The sequence below is a fragment of the Bufo gargarizans genome, chromosome 1 (assembly GCF_014858855.1).
Source record: "Bufo gargarizans isolate SCDJY-AF-19 chromosome 1, ASM1485885v1, whole genome shotgun sequence".
NCBI classification, from domain to species: domain Eukaryota; kingdom Metazoa; phylum Chordata; class Amphibia; order Anura; family Bufonidae; genus Bufo; species Bufo gargarizans.
The window spans coordinates 412425761-412448992 of record NC_058080.1 but is presented as its reverse complement, the minus strand read 5'-3'; the positions used below and the strand labels follow the sequence as shown (position 1 = coordinate 412448992).

General features: G+C 42.0%; 1 protein-coding gene across 1 annotated transcript in view; it reads left to right on the top strand.

Moving 5' to 3' along the window:
• Window positions 1-10935: 10935 nt before the first annotated feature.
• OPN3 (opsin 3) overlaps window positions 10936-23232 on the top strand; it is a 29985-nt gene continuing 17688 nt past the window's right edge. Inside the window, exons 1-2 of the mRNA XM_044279489.1 lie at window positions 10936-11251; window positions 22060-22379. Of these exons, the coding sequence (XP_044135424.1) occupies window positions 10936-11251; window positions 22060-22379 (636 nt within the window). The remainder of the gene's footprint in view (window positions 11252-22059; window positions 22380-23232) is intronic.

Sequence of the window (23232 nt, the reverse complement as noted above, 5' to 3'; positions counted from 1 at the left end):
AAGTGACAGATCCTCTTAGCAAAATGCTGAGTCACTTTCTTTAATTGACTCAGCAGTTTTGCCAAAATTTTGTATTGAACAGCTCCAGTGCATAATGATGAGTCCCAATATTCATGAGCTCCTGGTTCTCCCCGCCCATCTGCTGCTGATTCATATGGAAAACCTGTCGGTCAGAGGCAGGTGGGCGGGGAGGGCCGTGAGCTCATGAATATGGGGACTCATGGACATGAGCTGGAGCTGTTAGAACCTAGCAGCATAAAACTGGTGACAGATCCCCTTTAAAGATAACATACCTTCTTGTTTAGAACCTTCAGACGTATCCACTTTATTTTGGGCAATTATTGATCTTATTAATCTTTGAAACTCTTCCAAGGAAGACTTGAAGTTGGTCCTGTCGAGAAGCTGATATGGACTGTCTACCTCAGATGCCATTTTGTTAGTAAACTTGTAGATAGAATGTTCCCTCTAGGTCTAGAACCAAGTGTGAGGTCACAAGATAAAGGGGAGAGTTGGTGTAAAGTAGAACTGGCTTAGTTGCCCATAGCAACCAACAGATTTCACCTTTCATTTTTCAGAGCTCCTTTGGAACTCAAACATTTATAATCAAATGTAAAATTTCTGGGGTCCAATTGCAGGGATCCCCACTGCTGACTTGTATGAGGATCCGCGAGTTACTGGTATGAATGGCGCAATGTAGCAATGGGGCTGATGGAAATAGCTGAGAGCTAGTCACATAGGTCTGTCTGTGCAATGTACAGTTGTCATCACTGACATCATGTACACTGCACTTGGAATCTAAGAAGATGCAGCAGCGTTTCCCCAGCAGATGCACAGTAGCGGTGAGGCAGTAGTTGGCGTAATGCATGTTGGGTCGGCAGGATCGGAGCGCTGAAATCAGCCAAACCGGTATGTCTGCGCTATTAAAATCCAGGCCTCCAGAAGTAAGATCTGAGATGGAGTGAATACAGCGAAAATTAAGAAAGAAGGCATTTGGTGCAATTGAGAAAGGGATTAGGGGTAGAACATGACAATAATTCATTGTGATTTTTAGTATCAGAAAACCCCTTCAACATAGGAGAAACTAAGCTTTGCGTAGGTCTGTATTAGTGTTTAGCCTTTTGTTGTGAGCAGAGCCATAAATTGGAGCTCCGACACCTTAGAGGGGTTTTCTGAGATTTCTTTTTTACTGATGACTTGTCCTCTGGATAGGTCATCGGCATCTTATTGGTGGGGGTTAGACACCTGGGACCCTTGCCTATCAATTGTTTGAGACAGTGGTGCTAGCTGTAGCACCATGGCCTTCTCTCTGCTTTTCCTAGGCTGGGTGACGACACGTTCGTCTGTCACGCGGCCTAGGAGCAGATAAGCCCCATTCAAGCTCCGTACAGCATTAAAACGTATGGGCTCTGGTGAGTTGAAATTAGCTATCATCAAAGTCTCGTGAGACTTTGGTGAATAACTTCGGCATTTGATTTTTAAACTTTAAAACCATTTTAAAACAGGAATACAAAGTTGGCTTCAATACCAGCTGGTACACCGGTATCAAAGCCGACTTCGGATCCAAGTTTTAGAATGATTTTCAAGTTGAAAAATCAAATCCTGAAGTTATTCACCGAAATCTTGCAGAACTTCAGTGATAACTAATTTCCCTCACAGGAGCCCATACATTTGAATGCTGTATGGAGACGAATCTCCGTACAGCATTTAAATGAAGTTTTGAGCGAATCGCTGGACTGTTGTACAATTTTTAATACAATGAAAGTCAATGGGAGACCCAAGCATCACCAGGCACCCCCTGCTCTGAAGAAGAGATGGTGTCTGGTTCATAAAAAAAGGTTAGAAATTGATGGAAACCCCATCAAAATGGTTTGGAACCAGCATTAAGAGGATGACTGGATGAGTCTTGGACTCCTAATATCTACGACATACAATAGACAACCACACAAAGGCTATATACCAAAAGCCAGGTATATGCAAGCCATCAATCTATCCATGAGACAGATGACAGTCTGAGGGTATTTTAACACTAGCGTTTTTCTTTTCCGGCGCTGAGTTCCGTCCTAGGGGCTCAAATCCGGAAAATAACTGATCAGTTTTATCCTAATGCATTCTGAATGGAGAATAAGGCTACTTTCACACTAGCGTTGTTTAAATCCGGCGTTCAATTCCGACACCGGAACTGCCCGCCGGATCCGGAAAAACAGGTGAAAACGGATTGCATTTGAATCCTGATCAGGATTTTGATCACAATGAAAAAATGCATTGGAAAAAACGGATCCGCCATTTATGGACTTTAACTTTTTTTTCACATTTTTCGGGTTTAACATGCAAAAGCCGGAACCGGTCTGACTGAACACAAGGCGCCGGATGCGGCGTTAATGCAAGTCAATGGGAAAAATGCCTGATCCGGCGTTAATGCAAGTCAATGGGAAAAATGCCTGATCCGGCGTTAATGCAAGTCAATGGGAAAAATGCCTGATCCGGCGTTAATGCAAGTCAATGGGAAAAATGCCTGATCCGGCATTCAGTCAAAGTGTTCAGGATTTTTGGCCGGAGGTAAAAATACAACATGCTACGGTTTTCTGAAAAGCCTGATCAGTCAAAAAGACTGAACTGAAGACATCCTGATGCATCCTGAACAGATTACTCTCCATTCAGAATACATTAGGATAAAACTGATCAGTTCTTTTCCGGATTTGAGCCCCTAGGACGGAACTCAGCGCCGGAAAAGAAAAACGCTAGTGTGAAATTACCCTAATCCGTTCAGGATGCATCAGGATCCTGAACACTTTGACTGAACGCCGGATCCGGTCTTTTTCCTATTGACTTGCATTAACGCCGGATCTGGCGCCGTGTGCTCAATCAAACCGGATCTGGTGAATAACTTCGGCATTTGATTTTTAAACTTTAAAACCATTTTAAAACAGGAATACAAAGTTGGCTTCAATACCAGCTGGTACACCGGTATCAAAGCCGACTTCGGATCCAAGTTTAAACCTGAAAAATGTGAAAAAAAAGTTAAAGTCCATAAATGGCGGATCCGTTTTTTCCAATGCATTTTTTCATTGTGATCAAAATCCTGATCAGGATTCAAATGTAATCCATTTTCACGCGTTTTTCCAGATCCGGCGGGCAGTTCCGGTGTCGGAATTGAACGCCGGATTTAAACAACGCTAGTGTGAAAGTGGCCTGAGACAGCATACCTTACAATGGCAGCCTTGTGCACTATGAGACATTTTCCATGCAAAAGGTTACACTAATAGTCTTGTCATAAGACTATGAAACCAATAGATGGTGCTGTTCATGACTCATGAACTGTTCATGACTCATGAACAGCGCCATCTATTGGTTCATGAGTAGTGTAGATCGCAAATTTTTCATGCAAATGGTTTTTCAGCTGAAAAACAGCAGATTTAGCTCATTTGCATGTCTTTACCATATGCTCATGTTTATGCAAATGAGTTTTTACTGATTCTTGTGCTTGCGAGAGAAAATGAACGAGAATCGTGTGATGTAATAAGTATGAACGATTCAAAGATTAGTAACAAATCAAACAAATCGCTAGTTACAGTACTAGTCCATCGTGATCTTTCAGCATGCAAAAAAATTTATAGATCTGATCGTGTAATTTGGAGCCGTCTACTCGCTAACGATTTAATACAACCCTCTTAACCAAGCATCTGTTCACTATCTTTACATGTAATAACAATGAACGATTTAAAAGTGAACGAGTAACGACTGCAATTCTGAATGATTATCTATGTGTATAATAAGCAAAATGTTCATCACTAACGAGTCGCTACATCTTTGATCGTTTATCATCATCTGTATGACATCTGCTGGTGTAATAGTACTTTAAGCAGAAAGCATTTATGCTTTGGTGGAAATTACTTATCCAGTTCTAATCCTAATTTTTGTAATTATTCCTGTGCTCTAATCTTATTTAGTCATCCAGTTCTGACAAAGGCTTAAGACTGGATTAGGTAGAAAGTAACGTGTCCATTGTGTGAAAGACCAGACATTCTTCCAAAGTGTAAGATGTAATATAGGGTCAATTTCAGCATGTCTAATGTCACCAGGAATGATAGTTGGGTGCACACCAAGGAGCCCTTTTCTTGGGATGCTTTTGACTTTCTGGCTCTGATTTTAGCTACTGTTGGTATCTGGGGAATTTGCAGTAACCTGCTTATATTTTTTATACTAGATAAATACCGTACACATAGTACAAAAAAATACATAATAGTTACACACTGGAGAGAGGGAGAAAGAGAGGGGGGGGGGGGATTATTTCATAAAGCCTGAAACTTCCTCGGGTGGTGATGAGATTTTGCATACAAACAATGGAGCTAAGAAATAGGGGACATTCTAAATAAAAGTGGTATAATACCTACTATAAATGAGTCAATGGAAGCTCTTAGCACACATATTTGATCAAACGCATGCCGGCCCATCTACCAGGCGTCAAGGTGGCTTCCGCAGATGGGTCCCTAACACTAATATACCACCTCTCTTTGGACTTACCTAAGCCTACAATATTCAGGGCAGTGTAGGAACCAGCTACATACGTACTCTGCTCAGAAGCCCCAGGTAGATGGGCGTGTTCAGTCTAAAAGAGGCGCTACCCTCAATATATACTACAAGAGAATTTAGACTAGAGCCTTTAGAATCACAGGTGCATATCCATGAAGCAAACAATATTCATAAAAAAGAAAATGGCTGCACACCATTATACATACAAACGATAGAGCTAAGAAATGGGGACGCCTGGTAGATGGGCCCGACACACGTTTGATCAAATATGTGCACCAAGAGCTGTCATTGACTCACTTATAGTAGGTATTGTACCACTTTTATTTAGAATGATCCCCATTTCTTAGCTCTATTGTTTATATGTATAATGGTGTGCAGCCATTTTCTTTTTTATAATCATGTTTGCTTTATGGATATGCACCTGTGATTCTGAAGGTTCTAGTCTAAATTTTCTTGTAGTAGAGATCCAAGGAAACTCTTGTTCATACCAAATCATATTATTCAGCATAATTCTCCAAACCGCATTTGAGGGAATGCTAGTAGACATCCACAGATAAAAAATCTACAGTACATCTTGGCATACATCAAAGCTCTCCCTATGGCACCAGATATGCACTTTGGAACCTTAGGGGCATTTAATAGTCTTTTCCCATATGCCCAGGCCCTCACACTGAATATACTTACCTGGCCCCCCCGCTCCCTGCGCCGCTCCTGGTCCCCGCACCAACGCTGCTGCTTTTCCCTGTCCGCGGATGAAAACATCCGATGTCAGAGGGAGCAGCCAATGGCAGGCGGGGACAGGGACGAGCCTCCCTAGCATCGCGGGTGACACTAGGTAGGATAATGCCCATCTGCTCCCCCCCCCCCCAACCTTGACACCGGATGTTCACAAAAGAAGCTGCAGCGGTGGTGTTGGGACCAGGGCCAGCGCGGAGAGTCAGGTAAGTATATTCATTGTGAGGGGCCCAGGCATATGGGGGCATTTAATAGTCTTGGATAACCCCTTTAAGGGCTGTCGTATCTGCTAATATGCAAATAACAGGACAAAGTGGAATTGAAACCTGATGAGATTTCCTGAGTATTAAAGTAGCTAACTCCCAATACTGATGAAGCTTTGGACATCTCCAAAGAAGATAAATCAGGTCAGCCAACACCTGAAAATATTTTGGACATTTATCGGAAGATCTTTTCTGGATTTTAAATAAAAAAATTGGTGTGTAATATAATCTTTGATTAATGTGCCAATGCATCAATTGTCCTGAACACTTTGGGGGGGAATCCACACTGAGCTAAAAAAAAAAAAAACTTGGGGGAGTACAACCATTTTACATAATGCCACCTGAGAAGCAAATATCTTAATTTTCTCTCCCATTCTGTGGATCAAGAGGATCATATTCAGATCAACCTACCATAATCCTCGATTCTTCTAGACACTACCACCCCTAAGTATTTAAATGTAACATTTTCAGCTATTATCTCCAGGAGGGAGTAAAAGCAGGGATGCCAGCCTCCAAGGGAAGCAGAACTGATTTAGGCCCTTTATCACAAAAACTGAGAAGACACTAAACCTCAGAAAAATTTCATAATTTGGGAGAAATACAGGAGTATTACCAACAAAAAGTACAATATTGTCAGCATACAAAGAAAGTTTATTCTCCCCAGCACCATATTTAAATCCCATAATATGACTGTTATTCCTAATCACCATTGCCAATGGTTCAACTGCTAGGGTGAACAGTAAAGGGGACATCCCTAGACAATTCAAGCAAGCTTGAAATCTCCCCATAACCATGATCATAATTAGAGGATTAAGGCTGTATTACACAGCCCGATGTGTCAGATGATTGTCGGGAGGAAAACGTTCCCTTCCGGCTATTGCCTGCTTGCTATTACATGCAGCGATCTCCCCTGCTTTGCATCGCTCGTCCCCATGCTGTATAGTGGTTTACCGGCAGCAGATCATTATTAGACACCACAATCTGCCCCCTGCAAACAATAATTTCTCATTCATAGAGCAATAGGTGGCAGTATTACACTGCCAGGTGATTGCCAAGCAATTATCCTCTGAAAATGCGGGCAGTGTAATACAGGCTTTAGATTATAGCAACTTCACCCAAGCCCAAAAACTATTGTAACAACCAAATCTCTTCAAGACCTCCTACAGATGTTCCCATTCAATGGAGTCCAAGCTTTTGAAGCACCTAAAGAACTTACTGAGCGCTGGCTACTATTGGAGAGGTCTACCTGGAGATTCAAAATGGGAACTCTCAGGTTATTACTAACTGACTTGCCAGGCATGAAGTCACATTGATCACTGTGTATTAAGCAATTTTTTACCTCACTACTAACCCCTTTGCAAGAACCTTGATATTAACATTTAATAAATAATTCAGCCAGCAATGCTGGCCTTTGTCATAGTCAGGCAAGTATCCATTCTCTTTGGTCACAGTAAACATTCGTAACGTATGAGGAAGGAGTATCTCCTGAAACTCCCTATGCTGTATATCTCCATAGGGATCCCATCTAACCCAGGGGCTTTACCCCTCAACAATCCCCCCAGCACTTGCCTTAAGGGTACCTGCACACATCCTGGAATACACATGGTATTTCATCTCAGATTCAAGTGCAGAAAAGCCCCAGTGTAGTACAGAACCAGGAAAGATGAAAGGGAACCTGTCATTAACTTTATTCTGACCTCACTGAGGGCAGTATAAAGTAGTGACAGAAATGCTGATGTCAGCGGTGTGTCACTCATGAGCTAAAAGTCAGTGGTTGCTGAGAACCAGCATCATAATCATTACAGCACAGGCCTAGAAAAGAGTCACCTGAGAAGAGTCCTGGTTATTCATAATCTCCTGCTCTCCCACCATCTGCTGATGATTGGCAGTTCTCTCCTAGGGAGAAAGGGAGAAAACTAGGTAGAAGACTGTCAGCCATCAGCAGGTGGGCAGGAGAGCAGGGATTCATGAATAACCAGGACTCTTCTCAGGTGGCCGTGACTCTTTTCCAGGCCCAGTCTACAATGATTGTGATGTTGGTTCTCAGCAACCACTTACTTCTAACATATAAATAACAGACCGCTGAAATGAACTCATCTGTCTCTGCTTTATTCTGCTGTTAGTATGGGCACCATAAAGTTGATGACAGGTTCCCTTTAAACAAATTTCATGTACACTTTGTAGTTTTGTTTTGTGTGGAAACTGATCTTCCGTGAATATTTCCAAATCTGCAGCATGTCAATTATGTTAGCAACTCTAGCTGTGGATTTCCCCCTTGTCTAATAAAGGGTGAGATCTGTGGCAAAACCGCATCAAATCCGCACCAAAAACCACAATTAGAAATTGCCTTTTTTTGTGCGGTTTGCGTGCAAAAACGCACAGAAATCTGCAGGGCATGACTGTTACCGCTGCATCTCCTATAGCTATGCACATTCCCCCGCACCTGTGTGCAAGTACCCTATGACATCTTTCACACGGGCGTCAGTTTTTTTGCCCGGATAAGAGCCGGGTGCGTTGCGAGAAAATGCGCGATTTTTCCGCGCGAGTGCAAAACATTGTCATGCGTTGCACTCGCGTGAGAAAAATCGCGCATGTTTGGTACCCAAACCCGAACTTCTTCACAGAAGTTCGGGCTTGGGATTGATGTTCTGAAGATTGTATTATTTTCCCTTATAACATGGTTATAAGGGAAAATAATAGCATTCTGAATACAGAATGCATAGTAAAACAGCGCTAGAGGGGTTAAAAAAAAATAAAAACATTTTTTAACTCACCTTAGTCCACTTGATCGCGAAGCCGGCATCTCCTTGTGTCTCCTCTGCGCTGAACAGGACCTGGGGTGAGCTGCTGCTTTAAATACCGGTTAAGGACCTTTGATGACGTCACTCCGGTCATCACATGATACGTCACATGATCTTTTACCATGGTGATTCCCATTCACTTCTATGGGGCCTGCGTCGCGTGAAAATCGGACAATATAGAGCATGCTGCGATTTTCACTCAACGCACAAGTGATGCGTGAAAATCACCGCTCATGTGCACAGCCCCATAGAAATGAATGGGTCAGGATTCAGTGCGGGTGCAATACGTTCACTGCACGCATCGCACCCGCACGGAAAACTCACCCGTGTGAAAGGGGCCTAACTCTTTTACTGTAACCATGGCATCCAAGCCCAGCACCGCCCTGCATACTCCGAATCTCCTCCTTGCGCCCCAACATCACAAAGCTAGAGCGCCGTAATCTCGCATGCGCAGTGTCCGCATAGTGTTCCTTCACTGTGCTGGCATCAGCCTCAGGGAACGCACAGCGCATGCGCTAGCTCGCGCATCACGAGATAGCGGCGCTCTAGCTTTGTGATGTCGGGGAGCAAGGAGGAGATTCGGAGTATACGAGGAGGTGCTGGGCTCCTTCACAGTGGGCGTGGCTGGGCTCAGAGTCAGAGAACGCTGGACTCATCTCTGAAGCATGGAGAAGACAGGACTCATCTAAGGTTCATTTACATATCTATAATGTTTTTTTGACACAATAAAAGCACACAGAGCTATGGGGACTGGGTATTGTGGATGTGCTAGCAGCCATCTAGCAACCCATGTCCTCAGCTCTATACCCGAAATCCAGGTGACAGGTTCCCTTTAAATAGCCGAGAAGCTCAGCATTTGTATATTTCTCCCTGGAGGCATAATTGGACTAAAAAAATGTTTAGAACTGTTGTACTATATCAGAATTATCATGCTCTATCCTTCCATCCTCTAGTCTAACTGAATAGTAGAAATACCAAACCTATCTTTGCGCACATACCTACCACAGGGATTTTATTTTATCCTGAATTAAAGTATTATCGGTTGCTTGAAGTTCATCCCAATTTCTCTTATTACCATTGGATAGTTCACAAACATAAAACATTTCAGCCCTTTGAAGCTTTTTCCGCAGAGAGTCCTCAAGCTTTTTAGGCTTTCTTCCTATCCCTGCACTGCGTCCCTGGAAAACCAAGGTATTGTGATTGTCCATATTGCCTCATTTGCTGGTTTTGATTCATTTTTACATCATATTATACACTGCTTATATCCAGGGCCGTGCTTGCACACTAAAAGGCACAGGCCTCTTTGGTGGCCTGGGTCTTTCTCTATAGTGTGCAAGCATGACCACTGCTGCTGGATTGTAGGGTGGTCGTAACCCCTATATACAAGCAGTGTATAATGCGATGGAAAAATGAATACACCCAGCAAAGGAAGCAATATGGACAATCACAATACATTAGTGCCTTGTATTAACTTTGCCTACATTACCTTTTTCTAGATAAATGCCTTTTTTGAAAGTGAGACAACTCTATTACCTCCTTACCAACAATCTAATTTATAATCCATCACCATTTTAAAATCCCCAAGGACCAACACAGCCCAAAACTGATAAAGCTCAATTAAAACTGTAGAATTAAAAAGTGGAGGAATTGAAATATTTGTCAACATCAAATTCACGCCAATATGCCAAACAAAAAACATACCTCCCTTCCCTATCAGTATTTGAAAGTAATATTTGAAAATGAATAGCTTTGTGTATTAAGATACAAACTTCCCTAGAAAATGTGAAAATTTTGTGTAAAATCCACTACCAACCCATCTCTTTTTAACATGTGCACAATATCAGCATTTAGATGAGTTTCTTGCATACACACCACTACTGGCAATTAATTAGATATATAATAAAAAAATAGCCAAACATTTTAGTGAATCTGATATTCCCCTAATATTCCTGGGGGGGGGGAAAGAATGGAGAGAAACAAAGATTGGCATAAAAGGCCGGTCTTGCTAAAGACCCCACTAAGTCCCAGAGTAAAGCTCAGATAATACACAGGCAGGTCTCCACTGTTTACTAGTTCACTTTGCCACCATCAGAAGAAGAACCACGTACATAGGAGAAATATACCATCTGCTTCTTTTAAGATCACCTTCTCACCACTTCAGAAGCATTTTCTCCAGCACCTCAGGCATGAGCAGGGGGCAGCAGTGAGGACTTCCCCCCGCCTCACATGCTTCCTCTCATTTGTAATACTGATGTGGCAGAGAGGCCTTTGGACCCCTCAGACTCAAGGGCCAGGGCATGACTGCTACCGCTGCATCTCCTATAGCTATGTACTTGTCTTTCACTGATTACAAGCATCAATCCTGCACCTTCTTCTTTTCTACTACTACTTAGTGCCTATGAGAGTATATTTCTAAGCAGGAAGCATTTATGCTTTGGTGGTAATTACTTATCTGTTTCTAATCCTAATTTTTGTAATTATTCCTGTGCTCTAATCTTATTTAGTCATCCAGTTCTGACAAAGGCTTAAGACTGGATTAGGTAGAAAGTAACGTGTCCATTGTGTGAAAGACATGGTGTAAAATGTAATGTAGGGTCAATTTCAGCATGTCTAATGTCACCAGGAATGATAGTTGGGTGCACACCAAGGAGCCCTTTTCTCGGGATGCTTATGACTTCCTGGCTCTGATTCTGGCTACTGTTGGTGTCTGGGGAATATGCAGTAACCTGCTGATATTAATTCTTTACTTTAAGTTCAGAACTTTAAGGACTCCTACAAATCTTCTACTGGTGAACATCAACTTCAGCGACCTCTTATTATCAGTTTTTGGATTTAGTTTTCACTTTGTCTCATGTGTAAGCAGACAATGGATTTGGAATGAGACAGGGTGTGTATTTGTTGGATTCTGCAAAAACATTTTTGGTAAGTACGGTAAATAAAAAATTGGTTTAGATTAACTATTTGAATTCTATATATGCAGTTTGTTTATCTGCAGTCCTATGTAAAGCTGCTGATAACGCATCATACTGAGCAGGGTTAAAATATAACAATACATTATATCTCTGTGTAATGAAAATGTTGTGTGAACCATAGTTTCTTTATTATAGAATACATTTTGCCAGTTGCATGTGGAGGGTTAGTTTAAAAGTTTTCAGTAACTTAAAGAGGAGTTTGGACTTCTAAATTCAGAGTTTTCCAAGTATCTATAGTTGAAGCATGTGGCTATGACCCAGGCCCAGACAGACTTGTGCGTGAGCTCTTTGGAAATACTTGACCATGTGGTGCGAGCAGCCACAATTAAGGCCTCATATCCATGGTATATGCCCACTTATTGTTCGATTATTTGGGTGACCTTACGGAGTGGATGTGACTTAAAGGGGTTGGCCCATCTCAGACGTTGATGGCATATTGATAGGATGTGCCATCAATATCAGATAGACATAGGTCCCAGAGTTGGGACCTGCACCTATCTCCAAAATGGGAACCCTGACGTAAATGGAGAACATGCAAGGCCACCCTCTGTTTACAGCTATGGGAGTTCCAAAAATAGCTGAGCGCTGGCTCAGCTGTTTCCGGCAATCTCATAGTGGTGACAGGAGCAGTGGCCACCCTTGCACAGTGCGCTCTCCATTCACCAGCATAGGACCTCGGAATTTTACTGATGGGCCCTAGGTACCCCAGTCTGACAGTGTTGGAAAAAGAATGCCGAAGTGATCTTGCATCCTCTTGGATTTCTTTTGAATGCACTAAGGAATGTGGGGGAGAAGTGTTCTGAGTTGGGGAGCTTTTTTGTACCACGTACTGTATTATGTCTGTACATTGTGTATATTATGTATTGTGAATATTGTATGGTATAACATGCATGTAGGCTATGTTCACACATGTGTAGATTATTCCCATTGGTCTGCTCCGTCATAGGAGCAGAACAATGGAAATAATGGTAGCGCCAAATCCTTTACATGTATCCCTTTGACTATGGAGTCCGTGGGGTTCCTGTTATGGTGTCCAGCATTCTATCATAAAAAAATGTTTGTTAATTTGCTGCAATCTACAATGAAGGCTCCTAGTGGAGCCTCCAACCAGATGTGAACACAACCTTACATAAAGATATTAATTTACTCTGATAACTTTGTAAATACAGTATATTGCATTGGACTAGTTGCACACTAGCGGCAGTGCGCAGCAGTTTTCTTCCAGCCGATTCTCAACATATTTGCTGTGGCCGGATCTCCACCAGTCCCCGTTATAGTGAATGGGGCCGGATGGAGCCACACAAACCTCTGGCAACGCTGGAGTGCACAGAGATCCAAAACAGCCTGCCAGATTGCCACAGCTAATGTGCAACTAGCCTTACTTCTTATACAGCTTGTAGTATAGCCCATTTTAATCAACAGCTGCATTCTCAATTCTGAAGGCTTCTGGGCTGAATCTATCTGCATCTTCTGCTTGCTTCATATCTGTTCACAGCTTCCTAGCAGTCACCACTTTACAAAATCTCAGAGATTAGAGCAGGGTGCACAACCTTTTTTGGTCTGGTCTGAGGGCAGCATTGTCACAACGCTCTATTTTAAGGGGCCGCAACAACAACAAAAATGTTGATTGGCGCTCATATGCATCGGCCTATTACACAGGCCAATGTAAAGTGACTGGGGAGGAATGATCGCTATCACAGTCATACCTCCTTCATTTAGTTAAATTGATTATCAGTAGCATATCCCTTAGTACACAGAGAGATGTGCGGCATGATTATACAGGCCAGTTATCAGGAATGAGCGCTCCTATGAACACTTGTCCCCAGTAATGGACCTGAATATCTCACAGTGTAATAGGGGCTTAAAGGGATTTCCCAGTAAAAATGCATTTTTAACAAGTTCTTGCAGCATAGCCCCTGAAACCGAAGAGTTATACTTACCTGCTCCCTGCGCTGTTCTTACTTGGCAGTGCATGGCCATGGTCACATGCACCTCTCCAGGTGTAAAAGTGCAGGAACCGGAAGATGGAGGCAGAAAGGGGCATGAAGCAGGTAAGTATGAATCTTCTGTTTTAGGAGCCATGCTGCAGGGACTTGTTAAAAGTCATTTTTACAGGAAAAGTGGCAACATTTCCTTTCTGCCTCCTATTCATAAATCAGCGCTTTCCTTCACTGCAGAGGATGGGGCTCCCTGGTTATTACCGCCTCCTGCCAGTTAGAGGCACCATGCAATAACCAGTGTTAAAGGGAATATTAGTTATTAATATTTTGGTTAATATAAGTGATTGATATTCATAAATAGGCGTGAGTTGTCTATTGATGACTCCGCCTATTTATCCTAAAAATACTAACTAGTTACCTAACTATCTTACTTGTTGCATTTACACTTTTTCCCTGAACTACGTGAGTTCACTATGTTATATACTACGGCGCCTACCAAAAATACTATACACTGTATTATGAATAATAAAGTACATTTATTAACACAATAACAAGTTTACAGTCTATTGCTATAACTATATATATTTATATGGACATATATATATACAGTACAGACCAAAAGTTTGGACACACCTTCTCATTCAAAGAGTATTCTTTATTTTCATGACTATGAAAATTGCAGATTCACACTGAAGGCATCAAAACTATGAATTAACACATGTGGAATTATATGCATAACAAAAAAGTGTGAAACAAATGAAAATATGTCATATTCTAGGTTCTTCAAAGTAGCCACCTTTTGCTTTGATTACTGCTTTGCACACTCTTGGCATTCTCTTGATGAGCTTCAAGATGTAGTCACCTGAAATGGTCTTCCAACAGTCTTAAAGGAGTTCCCAGAGATGCTTAGCACTTGTTGGCCCTTTTGCCTTCACTCTGCGGTCCAGCTCACCCCAAACCATCTCGATTGGGTTCAGGTCCGGTGACTGTGGAGGCCAGGTCATCTGGCGCAGCACCCCATCACTCTCCTTCATGGTCAAATAGCCCTTACACAGCCTGGAGGTGTGTTTGGGGTCATTGTCCTGTTGAAAAATAAATGATGGTCCAACTAAACGCAAACCGGATGGAATAGCATGCCGCTGCAAGATGCTGTGGTAGCCATGCTGCTTCAGTATGCCTTCAATTTTGAATAAATCCCCAACAGTGTCACCAGCAAAGCACTCCCACACCATCACACCTCCTCCTCCATGCTTCACGGTGGGAACCAGGCATGTAGAGTCCATCCGTTCACCTTTTCTGTGTCGCACAAAGACACGGTGGTTGGAACCAAAGATCTCAAATTTGGACTCATCAGACCAAAGCACAGATTTCCACTGGTCTAATGTCCATTCCTTGTGTTCTTTAGCCCAAACAAGTCTCTTTTGCTTGTTGCCTGTCCTTAGCAGTGGTTTCCTAGCAGATATTCTACCATGAAGGCCTGATTCACACAGTCTCCTCTTAACAGTTGTTCTAGAGATGTGTCTGCTGCTAGAACTCTGTGTGGCATTGACCTGGTCTCTAATCTGAGATGCTGTTAACCTGCGATTTCTGAGGCTGGTGACTCGGATTAACTTATCCTCCGCAGCAGAGGTGACTCTTGGTCTTCCTTTCCTGGGGCGGTCCGCATGTGAGCCAGTTTCTTTGTAGCGCTTGATGGTTTTCGTGACTGCACTTGGGGACACTTTCAAAGTTTTCCCAATTTTTCGGACTGACTGGCCTTCATTTCTTAAAGTAATGATGGCCACTCGTTTTTTCTTTACTTAGCTGCTTTTTTCTTGCCATAATACAAATTCTAACAGTCTATTCAGTAGGACTGTCAGCTGTGTATCCACCTGACTTCTCCACAACGCAACTGATGGTCCCAACCCCATTTATAAGGCAAGAAATCCCACTTATTAAACCTGACAGGGCACACCTGTGAAGTGAAAACCATTTCAGATGACTACCTCTTGAAGCTCATCAAGAGAATGCCAAGAGTGTGCAAAGCAGTAATCAAAGCAAAAGGTGGCTGCATTGAAGAACCTAGAATATGACATATTTTCAGTTGTTTCACACTTTTTTGTTATGTATATAATTCCACATGTGTTAATTCATAGTTTTGATGCCTTCAGTGTGAATCTACAATTTTCATAGTCATGAAAATAAAGAAAACTCTTTGAATGAGAAGGTGTGTCCAAACTTTTGGTCTGTACTGTATATCCAAAAAAAAGGAAGAAACTAACCAATAACCCCCCAAAAAATAAGAAAAATATATGTCTTTTTTGTTAATAAATAAAGTATACACAAAAAAGAACATAAGGCACAAGGTCGTGGGAAAGCAGGGGGCCCCGTGTAACGGGGAGATTGCCCCCACCCTCACACGTACCGCAAGAACGGGGAGACAGACCAGAGAATCTGACAATAATCAACCACACATGATGGGCCCAATGATAAATACCCATACTGTCACGGCCAATTTATGTTTGACCGTGACGCTGTTGCGTGCAGACTGGTTGCCGGGGGCAGCGTGTAGGTTTCTGTTTGCACGTACACTTTCCTTTATTTGGTGCTTTCCCCGTTTTGGTTGTCACGGGGTTAATTTAGGTGTGTCTGCTAGGTGTGGTGGGTGTGACCTCAGGCCTCTTTATAAGATGGTGTGTTGGAGCCTGTGGTCATTCTTATATTGTTGTCTGCCTGTGTAGGAGCTCTGCTCCCTGGCGGTATGTCTTTGTGTCTGTATGTGTCACCCTTATTTATTATATTGATTCCTTACCCTGGCTGTGTGTCCCCTCCGGTGTGTCTCTGCTTTCCTCCCCCCCCTGGTGTATGTTGTATTGGTGTGGTTGGTGTATGGAGGTTTTCTGGTGGTGTCTTTGCTCCGGAAGGGGCGTGCTTTCCTGGAGGGGTTAAGCGAAGGCAAGACCGTGGGTTTCCCAGCCTAGAGCCTCCGTCCATCTTGGCTGCGGCAGGTAAGAGTAGATAACATTGTTATTTTGCTGTGTGACTTACCTGCCGTACTGCTTTACCCATGTTCTTGCTTCCTGTCTGCCACTGGGTCTCTGGAGACACCTTTTCATCCGTTGTGTAGGATGAATGGGTGGTCTCTGCCCTGTCATCAGGCCTAGGGCATAGCAGGGTCCTAGGTTGGAGAGCATGAGCCCCCTTACCTTATGAGGCGGCTCATGCGCTAGGAGTCTAGGGAGAGCGTTTAGGGTTACGTGAGGAGGTGACCTGCTCCCAGTTCCCTGCTATCTGGCGTAGCAGCCTCAGCAATTGCACGGTGGGGGGTTTTCCCCACTCCCCGCCGTGACACATACATTACATATGACCAGATACATACCCCAATAAATAGATGTAAATTGTATCCACTGCCACCAATACTGTTTCAATGTGACCGCGTAAAAAATCAATGACCAGCCACCAATTACTAAAAAGCAAGGGGTCTGGTCACTCCTATACAGACATATAATCAAACAAAGACACAGCAGTGGCAGGTACACTACAACAGTCACTAAATCATAATAACACGAGAAAAAGACATAGGAGTGTATCAATTACCCAGGGTGTGTGGTAGCGCCGGATGTCTGGGCAGAGCAGTACCTCGATGCGCGTTTCACCTGACGTAACGCGTGTAGTGTACCTGCCACTTCTGTGTCTTTGCTTGATTATATGTCTGTATAGGAGTGACCAGACCCCTTGCTTTTTAGTAATTGGTGGCTGGTCATTGATTTTTTTACGCGGTCACATTGACACAGTATTGGTGGCAGTGGATACAATTTACATCTATTTATTGGGGTATGTATCTGGTCATATGTAATGTATGGGTATTTTTCATTGGGCCCATCATGTGTGGTTGATTATTGTCAGATTCTCTGGTCTGTCTCCCCGTTATTGCGGTACGTGTGAGGGTGGGGGCAATCTCCCCGTTACACGGGGCTCCCCGCTTTCCCACTACATTGTGCCTTATGTTATTTTTTGTGTATACTTTATTTATTAATAAAACTTCATATATTTTTTTTATTTTTTGGGGGGTTATTGGTTAGTTTCTTCCTTTTTTGGGGGGATATATATGTATATGTCCATTGATATAAATATATATAGTTATAGCAATAGTTAGACTGTAAACTTGTTATAAAAATAAGTTTTTCCTTACTAGTGGGGAAAGCGCTTATTGGTTAACAGTTTAATAACCAGGCCTGAACAGACACTTTTTATTGTGATTTAGCGCACGTGGTGATTCGAACAGTTGTAATTTTTTTATGTGTTGGGACTACCAAAAATAATTTTTGCAACAATTTTTCACTTGACGCATAGGACCTTATAATTAATTTTTTAGTTTTATTTGGGGGAAACTGTACAAAAACAGTTTCAAATTATTATTTTTTTCAAACTATAGTTCCTTATTATTTAAATATGCAAACTGACACCAAAATAAATTATTATAATTAGTTCCCTACTTTGTGTCGGTTGTTTTGTTATATAATATGTATAGTTTCTAGTGAATGGGGCGATAATGGTGACTGTTTTGGTTGGTGTGGGTGTTTTTTCTTTTATGTATATTTTTTTAACTTAATTTTTAATATATTTCTGTCACAAATAATATCCCCCAAGAGGTCATAAAAAGACCTTTGGGGGACACTGACACTTTTTGTTAATTTTTCACTTTTTTCTTTTTTACTTTTATTTGTATTTTTTATTAATATTTAATTTTTTTAGAATTGGTTTATTACTTACTATTTAAATATATTTTTGCGACATAATGTGTCCCCCAAGGGATCATAAAAAGACTGTTAGGGAACAGTGAACACTCTTTTATTTTAGCAATTTTTCCTTTTATTTTTTTTTATTTGTATTTTTTTTTTTTTTATAATTTTAATAATCATATATTTTTTTTTCCTTTTATTTATGTTTTATTCTATTATTTTTATTTATTTATTTTTTTAATATATTTTTTCCACATAATTTGTCCCCAAGAGGTCACTGAAAGACCTTTGGGGGACACAGACTTTTTTTTTAGTACTATTTCCACTCCAAAGGAGCCCCAGTTACAGGGGAAACAGTCTGCTGTGGAGGCATTGTACACAGGCAATGCTGATCAGGGTCTCTGCCCCCAAGCTGGGTCCACCCTGCATAGCGTTCACCTATCTGAGGAGAAGGCAGAAGCGCTGATAAACTGCTTCTGCCTTTTCCTCGGCTCCTCCGCTGTCACTGACAGCCAGGGACCCGTCCTGCTTCTGCTAGTGCAGGAGCAGGAGCTGTAATGCTCCATCATGCGGCGCTGCGGGCATAAACACAGCTGATCGCACGATCAGCTGTGTTTTTTTGTCCAGGCGGATGCAAACCTTGGCTCTGGGGGCCGTGGGTTGTGCACTCCTGGATTAGAGCAATTAAAAGAGCAACAAAAACACAGGGCCAGATTTATCATTAGCTCAGGTCAGAAGAATGGAGTGAAAGTCCCAAAAAAGTCCCAAACGCTAAAACTGCGCACAAATTTGCGACTTTTTTCTGCTCTGCTCTATGCTCGCCAGTTTTCTTAAAGTGGGCGTGTTTTCTTATGTAAATTAATCTCTAGACAGATTTACTATTGGGACTATTTAAAAAGTCGCAAAAAAGTCACAAAAAAGTCGCAATTTTACTCCAGTGAGGACCATGCTTATCTTATGAGACTTTTTAATAGAACATGCGACTTTTTCATAAAAACTTGCGACTTTTTCGTAAAGATGTGTGACTTTTGTAAAGCTGCTTACTGACGGATAAACTGCTACCGTCAAACCAAAGCTGCTTACTGACGGATAAACTGCTACCGTCACAAACATTACAGTCTTAAAGGGCCGATCATAAATCTGACTTGGCTAAAACTGACTTTAGCCACAAGTGAAAGTGGAGTGAGCTGTCAGAGTCATGATAAATCTGGCCCACGGTGTACACATTGGGCCAGATTTATCATTACTCTGACAGCTCACTCCACTTTAACATAAGGCTAAAGTCAGTTTTAGCCAAGTCAGATTTATGATCGGCCCTTTAAGACTGTAATGTTTGTGACTTTTTTGCGACTTTTTAAATAGTCCCAATAGTAAATATGTCTAGAGATTCAGTTACATAACAAAACACGCCCACTTTCAGAAAACTGGCGAGCATAGTGCAGAGCAGAAAAAAGTCGCAAATTTGTGCGCAGTTTTAGCGTTTGGGACTTATTTGGGACTTTTTCACTCCATTATTCTGACCTGAGCTAATGATAAATCTGGCCCATTGTGTAATAAATGTATTGTTAGGCTAGTTTCACACTAGCGCTATACATCTGGCAGGGAACACCTCGCGGTTTTGATTTGGCCCCTTCTCGGCATATTTGGTGGTTTGCGGCCAGATCTCCACCGGTCTCTCATTTCAGACCGGCTCGCGCACAGACACAGGTAAGGACTTACCTGTGCCTCGCCGGACTTGTCAGTTAAGATGGCAGATTGCTTGTGTTTGCGGGCAAACACTGCGAACTGGCCATCACTGTCAAGCACAGCCGCTATACGATGGACAGCACTGTGCTTGGTATGCTGGTATGGCAGGGAACACGCAGCATTTCCCTCTTCAAGCAGCTGATCGGTGGCAGTACCAGCAGTCAGACCCGCACCGATCAGATATAGATGACCTATCCTCAGGATGTCATTAATATTTTACTCCCAGAAAGCCTCTTTAAAAGGATTCATATAATGCACCGTATTTATTAACAACCTGTGCCATATATTGTGTATATGTAAGCCAGCTATAAAGTGGCCTAAGGATGAGAAACATGTCTATCATGTCTACCACATTGTGCTCCAAGTCTGCCATTTGCACCAATAAGTAAATAATTCATGCATCCTATGGCACTATTGATAACTATCTTCCCTATTATTTGGAGGTTGTCACTAGATCATTGTGCATTGTTTTAGTTTATGGGATTATTTTAAAAGGTATTATTTAATATTATGATCAGAAGTATTAAAAGTCAGCGGCAAAAACCACCCCAAAATGCCAGCAGTACCTTCAAGTAGCCGGCAGTGTGTTTCTAATGATGATTTTCTTCCTGCAGTTAGATGCGGTAAAAGCAGGAAAAAAAACTATCTTTTATCCCCTGCCGGCGCTATTTTCAAGTCACTCTTGAAGTCAAGGGGGCAGCGGCCTCCTTGCTTCAAGTCAAGGTAACCACGCCCCTTTCCCTGCCCCTTCGCTGTGACTGACAGCGCTTATGCCCGACAGCCAGCTGGCTTTGCCGAACAGCCAGCTGTCAGTCACAGCAAAGGGGCAGGGAAGGGGGAGCAGTTACCTTGACTTCAACTCGAAAATAGCGCACTCAGGGGATAAAAGATAGTTTTTTTTTTTTTTTCCTGCTTTTACCGCATCTGACTGCAGGAAGAAAATCATCATTAGAAACACACTGCCAGCTACTTGAAGGTACTGCTGGCAGTTTGGGGTGTTTTTTTCCGCTGACGGCTTCCCTTTAAAGGGGTTGTGTCACTTCATCAAATTATGTAGAGAAAGTTAATACAAGGCACTTACTAATGTAATGTGATTGTCCATATTGTCTCCTTTGCTGGTTTGATTTATTTTTCCATAACATTATACAGTTCTTGTTTCCATGGTTACGACCATCCTGTAATCCAGCAGTGGTTGCCGTGCTTGCACACTATAGGAAAAAGTGCTGGCCTATACGCACTGCCACGGTCCCGGCCACCATAGAGGCTGGCACTTTATCCTATAATGTGCATGTACAGCCACCACTGCTGAATTGCAGGGTGGTCTGTAACCATGGAAACAAGCAGTGTATAAGGTGATGGAAAACTTAAGCTAGCCAGCAAAGGAAGCAATGTGGATAATAATAATACATTAGTTAGTGCCTTATATTAACTTTGGCAAATGCAAAAAATGGTTGTCTCACAAGAAGTCAAACATAACTTATTTAATCCTCACTATTAAAATAACACTTATGGATCAAACCGTATACAGACAGAAGCAATATATAATATCAATGTAGAATGACAAATAAAATATCTAAAATGATCACGGTCTCTCCTTTGTAATGATCTGCGGAGCTCTCGCAGCTCACAATTTTATATGGTGACTGCAAGACTTTATGACCTTATTTCTGATTTCCTACATAAGGTCATCCAGATTTTAAATGAAGATACAGACTTATGCGACTTTCTGGTTGTGTCCAGTGTGATTGTGCCATTATGTTTAGTGCGTCTGATAGTTGTCAGTAACCAGCTTGATATAGTGGATGGAAGTTCATTCACTCACATATGCGCCACTCGGACATCCCATATATGTCGCTGTTGTATAAATGAAATGCGCTTCTTACCGGGTCCTTGTAGCTCTATCCGCAAGGCGATACCTGTTTGTATATACGCTACACACCGGCGGCCCCACAGATGTTGTTACGCTGGTGGCGGCACTTCGCGCCTGCGCAGTGTGAGTTTCTGGACAATTACAGCTCCACGAGTCGTTCCTCGCTGTTATAGAGACTCCGCGCACGCGTGCTTGAATTTTGCAGTCGTCAAGTTGTATCTTCATTCTGTACTTCGTAACACTCTGGATTTTGATGGTATGAACGTATACCACAAGGTCTTTAAAGGATGCAGTCACTCTTATCACCAGACGCGTTTCAAAAACACAAGGGTTTCTTCCTCAGTGGCAAAATAATTATCAAGATCTACTGGTCTCTGCCCTGAGGTCTACCAGTGATCACGGACTACTCTTTTGCCACCAGTGACCTATTATTTGTGTATGCATGTCATATTTCTGATAATATCACTTATTTGCTTTCCAGGTAATGTGTCCATAGTTACCATTACGGTGATTGCTTATCGACGGTACATTCAAGTGGCATGTAACAAAGTCATTGATTTCTCATGGTCATGGCAAGCAATATCTTACATATGGATATATTCACTAGCCTGGAGTTCAGCACCATTACTTGGATGGAACAGATACAATCTGGAACTCCATGGCCTAGACTGCGCTTTAGATCAGACACCTGAAGGTTTCAGCCAGGTGTCTTTTGTTCTTCTCCTCTTCCTTGCTTTTCTAGTAGCCCCAGCAAGCATTATGGCATTTTGCTATGGATACATATTGTATTGTATCAGAATGGTGAGTATAATGTGTAAAAGGCAATTTCAGATAAGGTATAACACAATTCCATAGTCCTCAATGCTCGAGTGAGTATTTCATGTCCATTTCACTAATGTAAAAAGTTATTTCCTTCTGACTGCCACACAGAAACAATCAACAAGTTGCGGTTGACAGATCTGTTATTATTGTCAAATCTGTGTCTTTTTTTGTTTTAGGGCTCATTCAGACGGCCGTATGCTGTCCGCAAAAATACTGAATGCTATCCGTTTTTTTGCGGATCCGCAAAAAAACGGATAGCATTCAGTATTTTTGCTGACCCATAGACTTCAATAGGGCCATGTCCTGATTTTCACGGACAAGTATAGGACATGTTTCATTTATTTTGCGGAACCTTGGAATAGAAAAGGGCCCCATAGAAGTGAATAGGTCAGCATCTAATCCGCAAAAAAACGGATACGCATTTTTGCGGATAGCATACGGCTGTCTGAATGAGCCCTTACTCAGTGGTACAAGTGTTAGTTCATTAAAACTTGAATACATTAGGTATCAATGCGCTTAGAAGACAGTTTAAATGTGTATGTGATGAGAGGATATTAAAGCAAAATATACTGTAAAATGTAAGTTTATGGTGTGATGGAAGAAACAAAAAAGTTATTCACTGAAATTCGGAGTAATACAGCAATTATATTTTCTATATTACAAGCCTAGCCAAGGATTCGTTTCTTTCATAAACAGTGCCACTGTTGTCCATGTGGTGTGGCAGGTATTGAAGCTTATACAGTTATTTGGAAACTGTCACATATTTTGTTTTTATTACCCGTTTACTAAAACATGTTATAGTTGTGACATGGACATAAAGTCCAGACTTTTA